Here is a 20,909-nt window from a genome sequence, read left to right as displayed (position 1 = left end):
TAGAACAGGGGTCCCCAACCCCCGGGCCGCACAGCAGAAGGTGAGCGGCAGGCGAGCGAGCAAAGCTTCATCTGCCGCTCGCCATCGCTCCCCAGTGCTCACATTACCGCCTGAACCTTGTCCCTCCGCCCCGTCCATGGAAAAATTGCCTTCCACGAAACTGGTCCCTGGTGCCAAAAAGGTTGAGGACCGCTGCTCTAGAGCGCAGGCTCAGTAGTTGTGGAGCACGGGCTTAGTTGCTCCACAGCATGTGGGATCTTCCCAGACCAGGGCTCGAACCCATGTCCCCTGCATTGGCAGGCGGATTCTTAACCACTGCACCACCAGGTAAGTCCTGGTATTGTTGTTTTGAAAATACCTTTTTAATTTTTAATTTACATACAGTAAAACTGACTTTATTTTGGTGACTAATTCTCTGAGTTTTGATATATGTATAGATTTGTATAGCCACTATGACAATCAGGATATATAATGGTTCTACCACCCAAAAAAATTCCCTTTTGCTGCCTCTTTGTAGTCACATTCTCCTCTTACCCTAACCCTTAAAAGCCACATGTTATCTGTCCCTATAGTTTTGCCTTTTCCAGAATCACGCATTATGCAATACATAGAATCATGCAACATGAAAGAGTTTTAAGACTGGCATCTTTCAATCAGCATAACACCTTTAAGAGTCATCAATGTTGGTATCAGTATCTTTATTGCTTTCAGCTTTTGGCAGTTACGAATAAAACTGTGATAAATATCTGCATAAAGCTTTTTATGTGAACACAAATTTCATTTCTCTAAATACCTAGGTGGGTTGGGTTATATGGTAAGTGGATGTTCCAACTTTATAAGAAAATGCTAAGCTATTTTCCAGAGTGGCTTATTTTGCATTCCCACTAGCAATGTATGAAAGAAAGTTCCAGTTGCTCTGCATACTTACCAGCACTTGGTATTATTTTTTAAAAAATTTTACCCATTTTAATAGATGTACAGATGTACCATATCATGGTTTTACTTTGCATTTTTCTAAGGCCAGTATGTTGAGCATCTTTTCATGTACTTACTTGCCATCCATAGATGATGTCTTAGGTGAAAAGTCTGTACAAATCTTTTGCCCATTTTAAAAATTGGGTTGCTTTCTCACTGTTGACTTTTGATAGTTATTTATTCTAGATTGAAGTCATTTTTTTGGGCAAATGATTTGCAAATATTTTTCTCCCCATCTGGGCCTCATCTTTTTATTTCCTTAACTGTGTTCTTCTCAGAGCAAAAGTTCTCAATTTTGATTTAGTCAAGGGTATCAATTTTTTTTTTATGGTTTATGCTTTCGGTGTCGTATCTAGAAACTCTTTGCCAAATCCAATATCATGAATATTTTCTGTATCGTCTTGTAAAAGTCTTATATTTTACATTTAGATCTATGACTCCTTTTGAGTTAATTTTTTGTATAAAGGGTAAGGTATAGATCTTTTTTGGCGGGGAGGGGGGCATGTGGCTGTCCAGTTGTTCTAGTTCCATTTGTTGAAAAAATTACTTTTGCATTGAATTATTTTTGCACATTTGTCAAAAATCAATTGACCGGGCTTCCCTGGTGGTGCAGTGGTTGAGAGTCTGCCTGCTGATGCAGGGGACACGGGTTCATGCCATGGTCCAGGAAGATCCCACGTGCCGCGGAGCGGCTGGGCCTGTGAGCCATGGCCGCTGAGCCTGCGCGTCCGGAGCCTGTGCTCCGCAACGGGAGAGGCCACAACAGTAAGAGGCCCACGTACCGCAAAAAAAAAAAAAAAAAAAAATCAATTGACCATATTTTTGTGGGTCTGTTTTTGGACTCTTATATTCCATAGATTTGTGTGTCTGGCCTTTCACCAATATAGCACTGTCTTGGTTACTGTAGCTTTTAATCATTCTTAAAAGTGGTTAATGTGAGTCTTCCAACTTTGATCTTTCTCAAAATTGTTTTGGCTATTCTCATTTCTTTACATTTCCATATATAGTTTAGAATCAGCATGTTTATATCTATAACAAATCCTGCTGGGATTTTGAATGGAATTTTAGAATCAGTTTGTCAATGTCTACAAAAAAGCCTCCTGGAATTGTGCTCATATATATATATATATATATACACACACACACACACACACACATATGCTTATATAATATATATAAAAATTGGGGGAGAATTGACATCTTAACAATATTATCTTCGAGATCATGAACACTATCTGTTTATTTAGTTTCTTTTTCTCAGTAACAATTTGTATTATTTACATACTGCATATACAACATACAATGTAGTTTTCTTTCATACATTTTATTAAATGTATCCCTAAGTGTTCATATTTTTTATACTATTGCAAATGGCACTAACTTCATCTTTCAATTACTAAGTATACAGAAGTACAGTTGATTTTTATATATTAATTTTGTATCATGAGACCTTGCTAAAATTATTTATTAGTTCTAGTAATTTTTTCATATATAATCCTTAGGATTTTTTACATATACAGTCTTGTCATCTGCAAGTAAAGGCAGTTTTTTTTTTCTGACGACCTTTATACTCTGTATTTCTTTCTTCCCTCTAGTACAATATTAAATAAAAATTGTGAAATAGAAATTGTGAGAATAAACATTGTTGCCTAGTTCCTATCATAGAAAAAGTTGTTCAGTCTTTCACCATTACACTTAACATTAGTTTGAGGAAGTCTCTCCTATTGCTAGTTTCCTGAGAATTTTTATCATGAATGGTTGTTTTATCAAATTTTTTTTGCATCTATTGAGATGATCATCTGGTGTTCTTTTTTATATTAACAGTGAATTATATGTATTGAGTTTTGAATGTTACATTCAAAATTTACATTGCATTCTGGTATAAATCCCACTTGGTCATGATGTAGTAACCATTTTATATATGCCAGATTCAATTTGCCATTTAAAAAAATGATATCTGGGTCTGTGTTCACGAGGGATATTGGCTTGTAGAGTGTTCTTTTCTTGAACTGTCTTTGCTTGGGGAAATCCTGACTTCATATAGAATGGATTTGGAATCCTCTTCCTCTATTTTCTGGAGTTTGGGTAAGATTGGTATTATTTCTTTCTGAAAAGTTTGAAAGAATTTAGAGCTTTAGAGCTGCCATTTGAGCCTGGAGTTTTCTTCTTGGAAAGGTTTGGGAAGGTTTAAGGTACAAATCCAATTTCTTTCATTGATATACAGCTATCAGACTTTGTTTTCTCTTGTGCCAGTTTTGGTAATTTGGTATGTATAAAGTTGTTCATAATATTCCCTTCTTGGTCTTTTAATGTATATGGAATCTGTAGTAATGTCCTTTTTCCTACACACATCTTGGTTCTGTGTGTCCTCTCATTTTTCTTGATCAGACTAGATAGAGACTTATCTATTTTATTAGATCTTTTTAAGGAACCACCATTGGTTCCATTGATTTTTCTCCATTATTGGCCCTTTTCCTTTGCTTTGTTTTCTGCTCTCATCTACATTATTCCCTTCCTTCTACTTTGGGTTTAATTTACTTTTCTTTTTCTAGCTTTTTAAGGTGAAAGCTTAGATCACCAATTTAATCCTTTCTTCTTTTCTGTCACAAGAATTTAAATCTATCAATATCCCTCTAAACTTTAATGATGCATTTAAAAATTTTTGATATGTTGTGGTTTCTATTATTTGGTTGAAAATATATGTTAATTTCCTTGTGATTTCTTCTTTGCCCCATGGGTTATTTAAAGATGTGATATTTAGTTTCCAAGTATTTGGCGTGTTCCCAGATATTTTATTATTTTTATTATTTTTTATTTTTTATTTAATTCTGTGGTGGTTGGAAAATATAAGATTCCAAGCTTTTGAAATCTGTTGAGATCATCGTGTAGTCTGTCTTGGTGAATGTTCTATATGCATTTTATAAGAATATGTATCCTACAGTTGTTGGGAATAGTCTTCTATAAATGACAGTTACCTCAAGTGACATCATAGTGTTGTTCAAAACTTGAATTCCTTATTTTTTCCTTTGAATATTCTATCCGTTACGGAGAGAGTAATGTTTATTTCTGCCTTTAATTCTGTCAGTTTTTCCTTAATGTATTTTGAAGCTCTGTTATTAGTTACATATACATTTATGATTATCATGTCTTCTCCTGACTGACACATAAAATGTCCCTATTTCTGGTAATACTAATGGTCTCTGAAGTCTGCGTTGTCTGATAGTCATACAGCCACAGCAACTTTTTATACTTCTTGTTTGCATTGTATGTCTTTTCCAACCCTCTTGTTTGCAACCTGTATATTTGTATTTAAAGTATATCTCTTATAGGTAGCATACAGCTGGATTTTTTTTAATAGACTTTCTTTTTTAGAGCAGTTTTAGATTCACAGCAAAACTGAGCAGGGAGTACAGTTACCCCCTTCCCACTCCCCTCGCCCCCTCCAACACACAAGCCTCACCCACTATCAACATCCCACTCCAGAGTGTTATAGTCAATGAACCTACACTGACATATGATCACTCAAAGTCTGTAGTTTACATTAGGGTTCATTCTTGGTGATGTACATTCTGTGGGTTTTGACAATTGTATAATGGCACGTATCCACCACTGTAGTATAATACAGAGTAGTTCACCGCCCTAAAAATTCTATGTGTCCACCTATTCAACCTTCCCTCCTCTCTAACCCCTGGTAACCCCTGGGCTTTTTACTGTCTCCATAGTTTTGACTTTTCCAGAATGTCATACAGTTGTAAAGCTTGGCTTCTCTGGCTTAGTAATATGCATTTACGGTTCTTCCTTTTCTTTTCATGGCTTGATAACTCATTTCTTTTTAGCACTGAATAATATTCCATTGTCTGGATAGACCACTGTTCATCCATTCACCTCCTGAAGGACATCTTGGTTGCTTCCAATTTCTGCAATTATGAATAAAACTGCCATAAATATCCATATATAAGTTTTTGTGTGAACATAGTTTTTCAACTCATTTGGGTAAATACCAGGGAGTGTGATTGCTGGATCATATGGCAGGAGTATGTTTAGTTTTGTAAGAAACTGCCAAACTGTCTCCCACAGTGGCTGTACAATTTTGCATTCCCACCAGCAATGAATGAGTTCTGTTGCTCCACATCCTCATTAGCATTTTGCGTTGTCAGTGTTTTGGATTTTTGCCATTCATATAGGTTGTAGTGGTATCGCAATGTCATTTAAAAATGCAACTCAAAATATTTTTTTCACATGCTTATTTGCCATCAGTATGTCTTCTCTGGTGAGGTGTTTGTTCAGATCTGGTGTCCATTTTTTAATCAGGTTGTTTTCTTATTGTTGTTTTAAAGACTCCTTTGTGTATTTTGGATAAACAATCCTTTATCAGATATGCTTTTGCAAATATCTTTTCCCAGTCTGCCTCCCAGTCTGTGGCTTGTCTTTTCATTTTCTGGGCAGTGTCTTACACAGAGCAGAAGTTTTTAATTTTGATAAAGTCCAATTTATCAATTATTTCTTTCATGAATCATGCCTTTGATGTTGTATCTAAAAGGTCATTGCCAAACCCAAGGTCATTTAGATTTCTCTAGATTTAACTCCTGGGTGTTATCTTCTAAGAGTCTTATGGTTTGCTTTATATTTAGGTCTATGATTCACTTTAATTTCTGGGAAAGGTGTTAGGTCTGTCTAGATTTTTTTTTTTTAATATGTGAATGTCCAGCTGTTCCAGCACATATTGAAAAGGCTGTCTTTACTCCATTGTATTATCTTTGCTCCTTTGTCAAAGATCAGTTGACTGCATTTGTGTGGGTTGGATCTTATTTAACTAGTCTGCCTTTTTTTTTTTTTTTGCGGTACAGTCTGCCTTTTAATTGAAATTTTTAGTCCATTTTTTTTCAAGTAATTTTTGATATCTATGGGTTTAAGTCAGCCACTTTGCTGATTTCTAATTGTCCCATTTTTTTTTCCTTCCCATGTTCATCCTTTCCTGCCTTCTTCTGGGTTAAATGTATCTAATGCCTCATTGTTTTTAAGTCATACTTACATTATCTTTTTAGTTGTTTCTCTGTTAAGTTCTTTAAAATCATTTTCCCCCTTTTTCAGATTGGCTATGTCTATAGATGTTCAAGCTCACTAATCTTTCTTCTCCAATGCCAAACAGCCCACACAATGAGTTTTTCATTTTAGTTCTTGAATTTACTTTTTGTGTGTTTTGTTACAATTTCCATTTCTCTGCTGAGATTCTCTATTTGTTCACTCTATGATTTTTCCTTTATGTCCTTGAACTTATTTAAATAGCTGCTTTACAGTTCTACTGAGTTCTCTTAACTACCAAGTGCTAGGTCATTTGGGGATCTGTTTCTAGTAACTTTTTTTTTTCTTGAACTTGGGGCACATTTTCCTGCTTCTTTGCATTATTAGTAATTTTTTATTGTATGACAGACATTGTGGATATTACTTCCCATAGGAATTTGGATTATGCCATCTTCCTTTGAATGGTATTGAATTTTATTCTTTGTTAGAATGGAACTGTTTGTTTGAACTTAGCCCAGTATGGCCTGTGGGCTGGCTGCCTGTTTTCGTAAATTAGGTTTTATTGGAACATAAAAACCATTGCCCATTTGTTTACGTATCAGCTATGGCTGGCTCTGCACTACAACAGACCTGAGTAGTATAACATAGACCATATGGCTCAGAAACCTAAATTATATATTAGCTAGCCCATTAACAAAAAGTTTTGTCAACCTCTGCTCTAAAGTTCACTCCTAAAGTGGTCTCAAATTTCTTTTTTGTTGTTGGATATTGTCTTTTTTTAAAGTTTTTATTTTATATTGGAGTATAGTTAATTAACACTGTATTAGTTTCAGGTGTACAGCAGAGTGATTCAGTTATATATATACATGTATCTATTCAGTTGTACATATACATATATCTATATCCCTTGAAGAGGAACTAAAGGTCCTTGACTTTGTTTCATGGCTAAGCTATTATTATTTTGTCTTGCTTGACTGTTTTCCTTTGTTTCTGCATTTGCTCTTTGGCACTTGGGGAAGGCCTAGGAGGCTAAAGCTTTTCTATAAACTAGAGGCCAAGGACACACGGGTCTGTCCCTAGGAAGGCCCTGCAGGGTCCTGCTCGGCTTCAGTGAGACCCCATGCAAATTTCTGCCTCCCTTCCAGCTCCTTTTACTCTTGAACTCCTTTGTAATTTCACCTGCTTCAGTATCTCAGCCTCTTCCTCTGTAGCACAGCAGAATTGCCCCTCTGCTTGAATCAGATTCTCAGGCAGAATCTCAAGATGATCAGTTGTGGGGTTTAACATCATGTGTTTCCCTTCTTTTGGGGATCAGAATCCTGTGCTGTTGTTCAATGTCTGAAAATAGCTGCCCACATATATTTTGTCCAGGTTTAAAGTTATTTTTGGTGTGAGGGCAAATCTGGCACTACTTTTATCATGGTAAGATAAAGCTGCTTTTGCAAAACCAAAGATCTTAGAAAACACAGAATGTTCTCATGATTCTCCTCATGGACTTTTATTTGTCTGACATTCATTGCATTCTAATCATTTTCAGGTTAACTAAGTCCAGTTCCCTTAACAATCCCTCATAGTACAAAACAGATACTACGTTAAGTCATTACATGTTAGAGGTGCACAACCAGGCCAGTTCCTGTCTTCTAGGAGTTCAGTCTAGTAAACCAGATACATCACACACATCTCTTATGCCCTTTTTGAAATGCATCTCTGGAGCATATAGCAAAGGCATATAGAACTAAAGGTAATCAGAAGCAGAGAGCTGGATTTCCTTTCCAACCCTCCATATCATCCTTATAAGTAGTAGAGGTGGGGAAGGAGTATATTATGGGAGAAATTGGATAAAACTTAAATCTAAAAAATACTTAGTACTGACTTGGACAAAGGTCACCTTTTTTGGACTTCTTATCAACTATTAAGAAATAAATTAAATGCATGCTAGTTTTTACCTTAAGATCAGTAGTTTCAGAAATAATCAATGGAGTTTCATTTCATGAATTTTTACAGCTGTTTTTGGTCCAAAAACTACGATATAGTCAGGGATCACAACCTCATTTATAGAGTCTTTGCCTGCACTTTCTTATGGCTAGGCCTCCCTCCAGTGAAGTTTGTACTGTTTTACTTACCCTTAAGTCTTATCTTAGATAAGTTCATTCAGTGACAACATTCCATTGGGAAGTTTGGAAGGTACATCACAAGCATTGTACCCTATTGACTGTCCAAACATCAAACAATAAGATATTTAGGGGGAGAAACTTTTAAGCTAATTTCAAATTAATCTAAGCTTTTCATAATACTTGGTTGGTTATCTATTTTATATATAGTAGTGTATATGTCAATCCCAAACTCCCAATTTATCCCCCCCCCCCACCTTTCCCTTTTGGTAACCATAAGTTTGTTTTCTGTGAGTTTGTTTCTGTTTTGTAAATAAGTTCATTTGTATCATTTTTCTTTTTTAGATTCCACATACAAGTGATGTCATATGATGTTTGTCTTTTTCTGTCTGACTTACCTCACTTAGTATGATAATCTCCAGGTCCATCCATGTTGCTGCAAATGGCATTATTTCATTCTTTTCAATGGCTGAGTAATATTCCATTGTATATATGTACCACATCTTTTTATCCATTCATATGTCGATGAACATTTAGGTTGCTTCCATGTCTTGGCTACTGTAAACAGAGCTGTAGTGAACACTGGGGTGCATGTATCCTTTGGAACCATGTTTTTCTCCAGATATATGCCCAGGAGTAGGATTGCTGGATCACATGGTAGCTCTGTTTTTAGTTTTTTAAAGAAATGCCATACTGTTCTCTGTAGTGTCTGCACCAATTTACATTCCCACCAACAGCGTAGGAGTGTTCCTTTTTCTCCACACTCTCTCCAGCATCCGTTATTTGTAGACTTTTTGGTGATGGCCATTCTGACTGGTGTGAGAGACATCTCATTATAGTTTTGATTTGCATTTCTCTAATAATTAGCTATGTGGACCATCTTTTCATATGTCTCTTAGCCATCTGTATGTCTTCTTTGGAGGAATGTCTATTTAGGTCTTATGCCCATTTTTTGACTGGGTTGTCTGTTTCTTTGACATTGAGCTGCACGAGCAGTTTGTATATTTTGGAGAGTAATCCCTTGTCAGTTGCATTGTTTGCAAATATTTTCTCCCATTCTGAGGACTGTCTTTTTGTTTTGTTTATGGTTTCCTTTGCTGTGCAAAAGCTTGAGTTTAATTAGGTCCCATTTGTTTATTTTTGTTTTTATTTCTGTTATTCTAGGAGACAGATCAAAAAAGATCTTGCTTTAATTTATGTCAAAGACTGTTCTGCCTATGTTTTCCTCTAAGAGTTTTATATCATCAGGTCTTACATTTAGGTCTTTAATCCATTTTGAATTTATTTTTTTGTGTATGGTGTTAATGTTCTAATTTCATTCTTCTACATGTAACTGTCCAGTCTTCCCAGCACCACTTATTGAAGAGGATGTCTTTCCTCCACTGTATAGTCTTGCCTCCTTTGTTGTAGATTGATTGACCATAGGTGCATGGGTTTATTTCTAGGCTTTCTATCCTGTTCCATTGATCTATATTTCTGTTTTTCTGTCAGTACCATACTGTTTTGATGACTGTAGCTTTGTAGGATAGTCTGAAGTCAGGGAGCCTGATTTTCCTCCAGCTCCGTTTTTCTTTCTCAATTGCTTTGGCTATTCGGGGTCTTTTGTGTCCCATACAAATTGTGAAATTATTTGATCTGGTTCTGTGAAAAATGCCATTTGTAATTTGATATGGATTGCACTAAATCTTTAGATTGCCTTGGAAAGTATAGTCATTTTTGACAATATTGATTCTTCCAATCCAAAAACATGGTCCATCTGTTTGTGTCATCTTCTATTTCTTTCATTAGTATCTTATAGTTTTCTGAGTACAGGTCTTCTGCCTCCTTAGGTAGGTTTACTCCTAGGTATTTTATTCTTTTGATGCAATGGCCAATGGGATTGTTTTCTTAATTTCTCCTTCTTGTCTTTTATTGTTAGTGTATAAGAATGCAAGAGATTTCTGTGTATTAATTTTGTAACCTGCAATTTAACCAGATTCATTGATGAGCTCTCGTAGTCTTCTGGTAGCATCTTTAGGATTTTCTATGTATAGTATCATGTCATCGGCTAACAGTGACAATTTTATTTCTTCTTTTCCAATTTGCATTCCTTTTATTTTCTTTTCCTTCTCTGATTGCTGTAGCTGGGACTTCCAAAATACTATGTTGAATAGAAGTGGCCAGAGTAGACATCCTTGTCTTGTTCCTGATCTTAGAGGAAATGCTTTCAGCTTTTCATGATTGAGTATGATGTTAGCTGTAGGTTTGTCATATACGGCCTTTATTATGTTGAGGTACATTCCCTCTATGCCCACTTTTTGGAGAGTTTTTATCATAACTGGGTTTTGAATTTTGTCAAAAGCTTTTTCTGCATCTGTTGAGATGATCATATGGTTTTTATTCTTCAGTTTGTTAATATGGTGTATCACATTGATTGATTAGCATATATTGAAGAATCCTTGCATCCCTGGGATAATCCCACTTGATTATGGTGTATGATCCTTTTAATGTGTTGTTGGATTCTGTTTGCTAGTATTTTGTTGCAGATTTTTGCATCTATGTTCATCAGTGATATTCACCTGTAATTTTCTTTTTTGTGTGATATCTTTGTCTGGTTTTGGTATCAGGGTGATGGTGGCCAAGCAGAATGAGCTTGGGAGTGTTCCTTCCTCTGCAGTTTTTTGGAAGAGTTACAGAAAGACAGGTGTTAGCTCTTCTCTAAAAGTTTGATAGAATTCACCTGTGAAGCCACCTGGTTCTGGACTTTTTTGATTGTTGGGAGTTTTTTAATCACAGTTTCAATTTCAGTACTTGTGATTGGTCTATTCATATTTTCTGTTTCTTCCTGGTTCAGTCTTAGAAGATTGTTACCTTCTTAAGAATTTGTCCAGGGAACTTCCCTGGTGGTCCAGTGGTGAAGACTCCATGCTTCCAATGCAGCGGGGTACAGGTTCGATCCCTGGTCAGGGAACTAAGAGCCCACATGATGTGGGGCATGGCCAAAACTTTTTTAAAAAGAGAGAAAAAAAATTTGTCCAGTTCTTCTAGATTGTCCATTTTATTGGCATATAGTTACTTGTAGCAGTCACTTATTATCTATTGTATATCTGTGGTGTCTGTTGTAACCTCTCCTTTTTCATTTCTAATTTTATTGATTTGAGCTCTCTCCCTTTTCTTGGTGAATCTGGCTAAAGGTTTATCAATTTTATCTTTTCAGAGAACCAGCTTTTAGTTTCATTGATTTTTTCATTGTTTTCTTTGTTTCTATTTATTTCTCCTCTTTGTTTCTATTTATTTCTGCTCTGATTTTTATTTCTTTCTTTCTACTAACTTTGGGTTTTGTTTATTCTTCTCTAGTTGCTTTATGTGTAAGGTTAGGTGGTTTATTTGTTTCCTGACATAAGATTGTATTGCTATATAAACTTCCCTCTTAGAACTGCTTTTGCTGCGTTCCATAGGTTTTGGATCGTTGTGCTTTTACTTTCATTTTTCTCTAGGTATTTTTTGATTTTCTCTTTGATTTCTTCAGTGATCCATTGATTGTTTAGTAGCATATTGTTTAGCCTCCGTGTGTTTGTGTTTTTTAAGGGTTTTTTCTTGTAGTTTATTTCTAATCTAATAGCGTTGTGGTTGGAATGGATGCTTGATATGATTTCAGTTTTCCAAAATTTACTGAGGTTTGCTTTGTGGCCCAGCATGGATCAGTCCTGGAGAATGATCCACGTGCACTCGGAAAGAATGTGTATTCTGCTGCTTTTGGATGGAATGCTCTATAAATATCAATTAAGTCCATCTGGTCTAATGTGTTATTTAAGGCATTTGTTTCCTTATTGATTTTCTGTCTGATCTGTCCATTGATGACAGTGGGGTATGAAAATTCCCCCACTATTATTGTGTTACTGTTGATTTCTTCTTTTATGGCTGTTCCTATTTGCCTTATATACTGAGGTGCTCCTATGTTGGGTGCATATATATTTACACTTGTTATATCTTCTTGGATTGATCCCTTGATCATTATGTAGTGTCCTTCCTTATCGTTTGTAAGTCTTTATTTTAAAGTCTATTTTGTCTGAGTATTGTTACTCCAGCTTTCTTTTGATTCCCATATGCATAGAATACCTTTTTCCATCTCCTCACTTTCAGTCTGTTTGTGTCCCTAGGTCTGAAGTGGGTCTCTTGTAGACAGCTTATATACAGGTCTTGTTTTTGTATCCATTCAGCCAGTCTATGTCTTTTGGTTGGAGCATTTAATCCATTTACATTTAAGGTAATTATCGATATGTGTGTTCTTATGGCCATTTTGTTAATTGTGTTGGATTTGTTTTTGTAGGTCTTTTTTTCTCCCCTTCTTTTGTTCTTTTGTGATTTGGTGACTATCTTTAATGTTGTGTTTGGATCCCTTTTTCTTTTTCTGTGTGTGTGTATCTATCATAGATTTTCGGTTTGCGGTTACCATGAGGTTTTGATATAGCACTCTCTATATAAATAAGATTGTTTTAAGTTGCTGGTCTTTTAATATCAAATGCATTTTTAATATCCTGCATTTGTACTCTTCTCATGATTGCTGGTTTTGATATCATATTTGTGTTGGATGATTTCCTACCTTTACTGTGTGTTTGCCTTTACCGGTGAGCTTTTCCATTTGTGGTTTTCTTGTTTCTAGTTGTAGTCTTTTTTTTTTTTTTTCTGCCTTGATAAGTTCCTTTAGCATTTGTTGCAAAGCTGGTCTGACAGTGCTGAATTCTTTTAGCTTTTGCTTGTCTGTAAAGCTTTTGATTTCTCTGTCGAATCTGAATGAGAGCCTTGCTGGCTGTTCTTGGTTGTAGGTTCTTCCCTTTCATCAGTTTGAATATAATCATGCCACTCCCTTCTGTCCTGCAGAGTTTCTGCTGATAAATCAGCTTGTAGCCTTATGGGTATTGCCTTGTATGTTATTTGTTGCTTTTCACTTGTTTCAATATTTTATCTTTGATTTCCACCATTCTGTCTTCTAGCTCACTTATCCATTCTTCTGCCTCATTCTGCTACTGATTTCTTCTAGTGTATTTTTCCTCTCAGTTATTGTATTGTTCATCTCTGTTTGTTCTTTAGTAGATCTTCTAGCTCTTTATTATACATTTCTTGTATCTTCTTGTTCTGTGCCTCTATTCTTTTGCCAAGACTTTGGATCATCTTTACTATCATTACTCTGAATTCTTTTTTGGGGTAGATTGCCTATCTTCACTTCCTTTAGTTGTTCTTCTGGGCTTTTTTCTTGATCCTTTGTATGGGAATTTTCCTCTGTCATTGTGTCTTTCTGTGATTGCAGTTTCCACTCCACAAGGTGCAGGGTTGTAGTTCCTCTTGTTCCTGCTGTCTGCCCCCTGGTGGATGAGGCTGGTCTAAGAGGCTTGTGCAGGCTTCCTGGTGGGAGGAACTGGGTCTTGTCCCTCTGGTGGTCAGGGCCATGTCAAGGGGTGTGTCTGGCAGGCAGCTATGGGCTCAGGAAGACTTTAGGCAGCCCATCTGCTGATGGGCTGTCTTCCCATCCTGTTGGTTGTTTGGCCTGAGGCTTCCCCATACTGGAGCCTGCAGCCTGTTGAGTGGGGCCAGGTCTTGGTGAGAAAGTGGGGGCCTCCAGGAGGGCTCACACCGAGTACTCCCCAGAACTACCACCACCACCAGTGTCTTTGTCCCCACAGTGAGCCAGAGCCGCCCCCCCCTTGCCTCCACAGGAGACCCTCCAATACCAGCAGGTAGGTCTGGTCCAGGATCCTGTGGGGCCACTGCTTTTTCCACTGGATCCTGGTGCACATGAGACCTTGTGTACACCCTTCCAAGAGTGGAGTTTCTTTTTCTGCCTGTCCTGTCGAATTCCTGTGATCACACCCCACTGGCCTTCAAAGCCAGATGCTCTGGGGGCTCCTCCTCCTGATGCCAGACCCCCAGGCTGGGGGTTCTGGTGTAGGGCTCATGACTTTCACTCCTGTGGGAGAACCTCTGCGAGATAATTATTTTCTAGTTTGTGGGTCACCCACCTGGCAGATATGGGAGTTGATTTTATTGCAAGTGCACCCTTTCTACCGTCTCATTGTGGCTTCTTCGTTTTTGCGTGTAAGATATCTTTTTTGGTAGCTTCCAGTGTTTTTCTGTTGATGGTCATTCAGCAATTGTGATTTTGGTGTTTTTGTGAGACGAGGTGAGCTCACGTCATTCTACTCCACCATCTTGTCCTTGCTTCATAATCTCGTAGTATCTAATTTAGAAGGAAAAAATAGGTGGCTTTGCCATGTCTAACTTGTGTTGTTTAGAGTTGGCCCTAGTGTAAAGAAAGACCATCATTCGGGCCTACTCTTTGAGTTTTAAATGTGTGACCAAGGGACGCAGGCTCATGATGTTTGAGGCAGGAGCAAATTTTGATATGCTTGTTTCCCTCAACAGTATAGATCAGAGTCAGTCAGTCAGAAAATATTTACTCCAAAGGGCCAGAGTAAATATTTTAGGCTTGCAAACCACACAGTCTCTGTCACAACTAAACTCTGCCACTAAAGCATGAAAGTAGCCATAGACAATACGTAACAAATGAGCATGCCTGTGTTCAAATAAACTATATGTGAAAAAACAGGCAGCTAGAATTTGGCCCGAAGGCTACAGTTTGCTGAGCCCTGGTGTACATAAATAAATCCAAGGTAGCAAAAGTTTGTTGTCAGTTTTATAAAATTTGCCTGATCTTGAAAAGACATTTTCCTATTTCTAAATGCCATTTTTAGATGATTATCTTTTCTTTCTATTAAGATAAAGCTGTTGTTACCTTACATTTCCTCCAAGTGATGAAAGTGGTAAAGATTTGTTTCTACTTGCTACCTAATCGTACAGTAGTTTGCATTCTATGACTTCAAAATGAAACTTCCCTTCTCTTGACAGATAAACTATATGTGAAGATTGGTGAAAGGGAACATTGATTTCTGAAGTAGCCTGGAGAGGAAAAGCACTGCTCAATATCAAGTGGACAAATGCTTGGTGTTTTCCAAAGACGCTGTTGAAGTAGTCTTTGCTACTGCTTTCCTTGACTCAGTCAAAGCTCTTCATAACATGGGCTGCATGAAATCAAAGCAAACTTTCCCATTTCCCACCACACTCGAGAGTGAGAAGAGGCATGAAAGTGAAGAAAACTTTATGCCTGAAGAGAGACTTCTACTCAGGATGCCTTCTCTAGTCAATGTCAAAGAGGAAGTGAAGGAACCCCTAGGGCCTGAAATTGTGGTCTTTGAATTTGCACACCGCCTGTCCCAGGAAATCTTGAGTGATGCCTTGCAGCAGTGGGCTGGCAACCACCTCAAGTACTATGACATCCCATATATTGAGAGTGAGGGGCCTTGACGCTGTGTGTAGGATGATGACACTTTCTCCAACTGTGGATAAAGTTGGTGCTAGTTTAAATACATGAAACAACAGCAAAAACTGGTGTGAATAAATACAAATAACTCCATCTGGGTGTAAAGAAAAATATTTCGATAGCCATCAAGAGTCTAAGAATACCTAAAATGAAGTGTTTTAAGCAGTTCTACATTAACAGCAATTTCTATCTGCTTGGTCTTGGATTTTAGTCATTAAAGGGTTAAATGTAAGTCCTCTGGTGCCACAGTAATCAGCTGTGTCACACCACTTCCAGAGGCAACAATGCCATCACCAAAGAAATAAGAATTTTTAAAATTCTTTGAAGAATTTAATTTATTTAAAACCTGTGTTTTCAAAATGGTCATCTTAAAGACATTCTTTTAAAATATTTGTCAATTTATACAAAAAAAAAAACAAGATATGAAAAGGATTTTCTTGAAATGCCTGGGCAAGGGAATTGCCTGGGCACTCAAGCCATAGCTGTTAACAGTGGGTCTTGTTTGCCAAAATCTTTTGAGTCAAGGATCCCTCCCCTTCTTAACACAAATGACCAAGCATTAGAAAGCAACCCATGTGGAAGAGGTCTACCGTGAACTATGTCCTTAATAAGATATTTACTTTTGTAGATGAAAAGCATAACCATCACCTTGAACCTCAGCGCCCTAACTAATCACACCTGTTACTGGATGACTCAGGCTTTGCATATAAGCATCTTAACAATATACAATTTACAGAAGTCATGACAATGTTTATTGCATTGAATTAGGTAGCCCAGTGATATTACTATACAAGGAAACAAGCAGGGGAGCTTTTATAAACAGCAATCCAGAAAACTGTAAAGTAATAGAAGCCCTAGTTGGCAAGGTGGAAAGAAGAACCTGGTCTCAGTGCTGCGTGTATGTTAAGCTTTACTGTCTCACAGATGCAAGGGGCTGGTACATGGGCAATCACCATTCAGATTACTGTGGGACCAGATTATGCATAAGAATTTATAGTTATTACAAAAGATCAAATACTCTTCCAAAGGGAATACTCATGTGTATTTTTAATGGTAACAAAGCCCATGGGGCATTTATAGCCATATACTATACTATTTTCATAAATTTGGCTACTTTTTTAGGAAGCCTTTTTTTTTTTTTTTAAGTACTGTTTAAGATCAATGGTAACAGAAAATTCAGGAAAGGGGGAAGAAGGTACTGGAAGATGTAACTTGTAAGAAAATTGAGACTGAATCTTTACAAGTATCTTTTCATCAAGATTTGCCACACATTGAGTTTAACTGGAATAGGAATTATTTAAGCCCATGCAATTAGATCCTTTTATTAAGATACAACAGACCCTTGTCATTGAAATCTAAAGAAAGGCAGAAAAAGGCTTGTGACCTCTAATGACATAAATGTGTATGACCTTATAAGCAGGCAGAATTGCTACCTCTAATTTTAGCAGTTATACTCTGAAACCCACAATCAAATAGACTGAATTCTCCAAGGTAAATTGGCAAAGAAAATTCTTTTGAAGTAAGTGGTGTGCCACTTTTCAGGTGCCTTTGGACAACTGGTCATTTAACTTTCACCTAATCCCAGGGTTTGTACTGTCCTGTTGTACTTACAATCTAGCAACATTACAAAATAGAAAACCTACCACCCCTGTTTATACAAGGATCTGAAGTTACAAGGCTAAGAACAGAAAGTTTCCAAAAAGTGCAAAACATATTTCCAGCTCATGAAGAAAAATTTAGGTTTATGAGTGCTTACACTAATGACTCAGACAAAAGCCTAGATGTTGCCGTTTTTCATTCATTTTATATTTTACATCAGGTACTTTTGCTGCAAGGTCACTGCTGTTTAAAAGATTTAAGTAAGTATATAAGATAATACATATTACGGTGAGAACACAAAGCCATATAAAAGCAGCGCATCACACTAAATTTTTCAGCATACATAGGGACATAGACTAGTAGGCTTTGATTATATCTAAATATTTTGATCTCAGGTTCCTCCTTTGCCCTGGGCCTCTATTTTCTAGGGGTAAAATACAGGCAGGCCTGCCAGACCCGTATCTAAGGGTCTAATCTCTGTTGCCACCCTCTCTGATACTATGGCAATAGGGTTTTGTCACTGAGCACCACCCCTTTGTCCCTGACTCACTTTAACAGTATAGTATCTTGCGACATACAGACACTTACGGAGACGTATGATGTATAATATGTCAAACCATGGACACGGAACTACAAAGGCTTGCATAATCAGTGAGTTAGTGGATAAACCAAGTTGGGGGCAGGCAGGAAAGAGCTGGATCAACAAATATACTGCGTATGATTGTTATCAAGATATAGTTTGGCCTAGATGACAAGATAAATGAGAACATCTTTGATACGATAATTCAACTTCTTACATACCTTCATCTTTAAATATTGGATTTACTTCATTTTGAAGGTCTTTCATGAACAAAGAGTAGAAGGGCTGCTTGAGAAGGAAGGAGAACAGAAGACTGAAAGAATTATTAGCTACTGGAATGGGAAACATTTGTTCCAACTTAGATCACAAACACAGAAGAAATAAGAATAGTGGCCAAATTATAAGGGAAAAGAAAATGGGGAAAAGAGGGCCCAAGAAACAACACTCACGTCAGGCTCCAAAAACAAGTTTCCAGTGTTTTCATCTGAGGGGAAGGACACAGTAGCCAAGTTCCGTTCCGTTCTTTACCACGCTCACATGTGCCCAACCACTGAATCTTCTCCCTCAAGAACATCCAGTAGAGGGGCAGATGAGTGCCACCAGCATGACAAAGAACCTGCAGGGGGCAACTCTGGAAGCAGCAGATTAGCAGAGAGAAATGTGCTGATTCCTCATTTAAGAAAACTCACATAACCCCACACATGTGCTTCACTGCTCCCTTCCCAGTTCAGTGTCTTTTGAAAGCTAGTTATTACCTTTCAGTCACAGGCCTTTGACCTGACAGTTCTCCACTTTCCATTGCCTTATCAGTTCTTTGCAAACTACCTATGGTTATTAGCACTTAAAGCACAATTTTGAAGGGGATAAAAATTATCTTAGTCCCAAAGGAATCATTTGTGTCAAACTGCCTTATAAGTATTAAAAAGAGACATGTTGAATGAAGTAGATGACACTCATATATCTTACTCAGTATCACTGGCATTGTATGAGATGGGGGAACTATACTTTTGTAATTATATAGTTTGAGAAATCAAAAGTTAGAGACAAATTATAAATAATGTCAAGGAACAGTAATTTAAAAACAAAGTTCTAACAAATAAATTGTTTGCTTAATCATAATGCCCCCATCCTGTATTTGTGTGACCAAACTGGACATGTCTTCCTTGGAGCAGTGGGCACAGGCTCAGATGTATTCCCTACATCTTACTTGGCAAAACACAACTTTTGTTAGCAAATCTCTTCACTGTAAGACTTAGCTATGAAATGGTATATTTTTTCCCAAATATTTTTGTGAAAACATTTTTCCTAACTGTTCAATAAAAGTCTAGTTGCAATTAACTAGTTATGAGTCCTTATTTAATTGAAGCAAGCAAATGCTTTTCACCATTGTGTGATTTCAAATTTTTTAACATAAAGGACTTAACATTTTCTGCATTTCTAGCAAATACAAAGAAAATAAAAGTCCATTTACACAAGTATTTTCTTAGATCATTCACATCCACATTTAGAAGCTTTAAGAATATAAATGTAAACATGTTCATTATCATGGCATCTTTTTTCCAAATATGTTCCTAATTTTAGGGGGAAGAAAAATGCTTCATGTTAAGTATATTGAGAACAGAAAATTTAAAGCAATTCCTTCTGGACTGCAATTTCCTCATCTATGAGAAGGGTGCAGGATATAATCTTTGATGTCTTTTCCGGTTCTGCCTGCTTTTCATTCTTTCACAAAACTAAAGTTCTCTTAGTTTCTGAGGGGTTTGGAATTATGGAAAAATTGTACCAAGCTATAAAGTAAATCATAAGCTGATCTTTAATTTAAAAATAATTCTTACCTAGACATTAATGTTCCAAGTCTGGAACATCCACAGTTGTGTACCTTAAGAAAACTTATTTTGTCAACAGCACCAATTACTGAAGGTACTTCTATTTTGAACAGAAGTCCTCTTGTTTTCAAGTCCTTCTCCTGATTTGAACTGTGTAAGAACAAATTACTGTTATCACACAAAAGTCTGATGTAAATTGCAGAAGGCAGAGTGTCTCTATCTTAGAGATTAGAGTTTTCTAATGCCTCATTCTGCCAGATTAGCAAATACTCTAAACAACAAGAAATAATGCTTTTACTTTCCCCATAGGAAGAGATTCTGGTTAACTTCAGAAAAAGCCAAGGCTGAGTCAATAATACTGGAAAGACAACCTCATAATAAGCTTTCCTCTTTGCCTGAGATTTCTATCATTATAAAAGGAACACTTCAGCTACAGAAACTCAATTATTTTAAAACAGATTTATATATGGAGAAAATTCTATGAAGTGTTAACACAGTATCCAAAAAAATTTCAGTTTTTATTTTTTATAACCTATACATAAGTTTACTTAATCAACATTAAAAACCAATACCCTAAGCCAAAACATAAAGTTCCCATTTCCATTAGATATACTAACTCAAGAATCTAAGACCTTCAAATTTTCCCATCTTTTAAAATAGGGCTGGCAACATTTTTCTGAAAAGGACCAGACAGTAAATATTTTAGGCTTTGCAGGCCTTATAATCTCTACTGCAACTACTCAAAGCAGCCACAGATATGTCAACAGATGAGTAAAGCCATGTTCCCATAAAGTTTTATTTATGGACAATGATATTTGAATTTCATGTAATTTTCACATGCCACACAATACTGGTCTTTGATTTCTTTCTCCAACCATTTAAAAATGCAGAAACCATTCTTAGCTGAGGGATATATGAAAAAAAAAAAAAGGCAGCAGGTTGGCTTTGGCCCATGTGCCATAGTTTGCCAACTCTGCTCCAAAATAATACTTTAAAAATCCAGTCTCTTCAAAATTTCAAATCATTACTTCCCAGAGATTTGAAGTGATTATTCAAAGCTTCATCAGTAACTTCTTTTAGATCAGCTGGTTTCCACTTCGGACTCTGGTCTTTATCTATTAAAACTGTCAAGACATAAGAAACGTTAGTATTCTCTTTGGTTATTACCAGATTTTAATTACTGAATTGACACAAACTACCTTGGACTAGGCATATTTTTCTATAGCACATCTTTTTCTGCAAAGTTGAAATTTTTGTATGTGTCCCTTTTTCTTTTTCCCCTTAAATTAAGCCCTCACAGATTGGATGATGACCTCACCTGCTAAGCCTGATGTCTCTAGCTTGAATACAGTCTGCTGAACTAATCCAGTGGTTTAAGCCTTAGAACTCTTTTTTCTTTTTCTAATAATATAATAAATGAAATCTCTCTTTAGCTCTTTATA

General features: G+C 36.7%; 2 protein-coding genes across 6 annotated transcripts in view; one reads left to right on the top strand and one right to left on the bottom strand.

The window, feature by feature from the left end:
* The first annotated feature begins 14,328 nt into the window (after positions 1 to 14,328).
* AKAP19 (A-kinase anchoring protein 19) lies at positions 14,329 to 15,527 on the top strand. Its single transcript, XM_027125891.1, has one exon. The coding sequence runs from the start codon at positions 15,159 to 15,161 to the stop codon at positions 15,444 to 15,446; it is 288 nt and encodes a 95-aa protein (XP_026981692.1). The 5' UTR covers positions 14,329 to 15,158; the 3' UTR covers positions 15,447 to 15,527.
* A 4,439-nt stretch (positions 15,528 to 19,966) lies between these two features.
* HIBCH (3-hydroxyisobutyryl-CoA hydrolase) overlaps positions 19,967 to 20,909 on the bottom strand; it is an 86,815-nt gene continuing 85,872 nt past the window's right edge. For all 5 annotated transcript variants that reach the window (XM_027125876.1, XM_027125847.1, XM_027125867.1 and 2 more), the window contains one exon: positions 19,967 to 20,591. In XM_027125876.1, the coding sequence (XP_026981677.1) occupies positions 20,586 to 20,591 (6 nt within the window). In that variant the 3' untranslated portion in view covers positions 19,967 to 20,585. The remainder of the gene's footprint in view (positions 20,592 to 20,909) is intronic.

The sequence above is a fragment of the Aethalodelphis obliquidens genome, unplaced genomic scaffold, assembly GCF_003676395.1.
Source record: "Aethalodelphis obliquidens isolate GAN/ISIS:26980383/991018 unplaced genomic scaffold, ASM367639v1 scaffold2, whole genome shotgun sequence".
NCBI classification, from domain to species: domain Eukaryota; kingdom Metazoa; phylum Chordata; class Mammalia; order Artiodactyla; family Delphinidae; genus Aethalodelphis; species Aethalodelphis obliquidens.
Note: the sequence above shows the minus strand (reverse complement) of the source record. Positions and strands in the feature narration are given on the sequence as shown.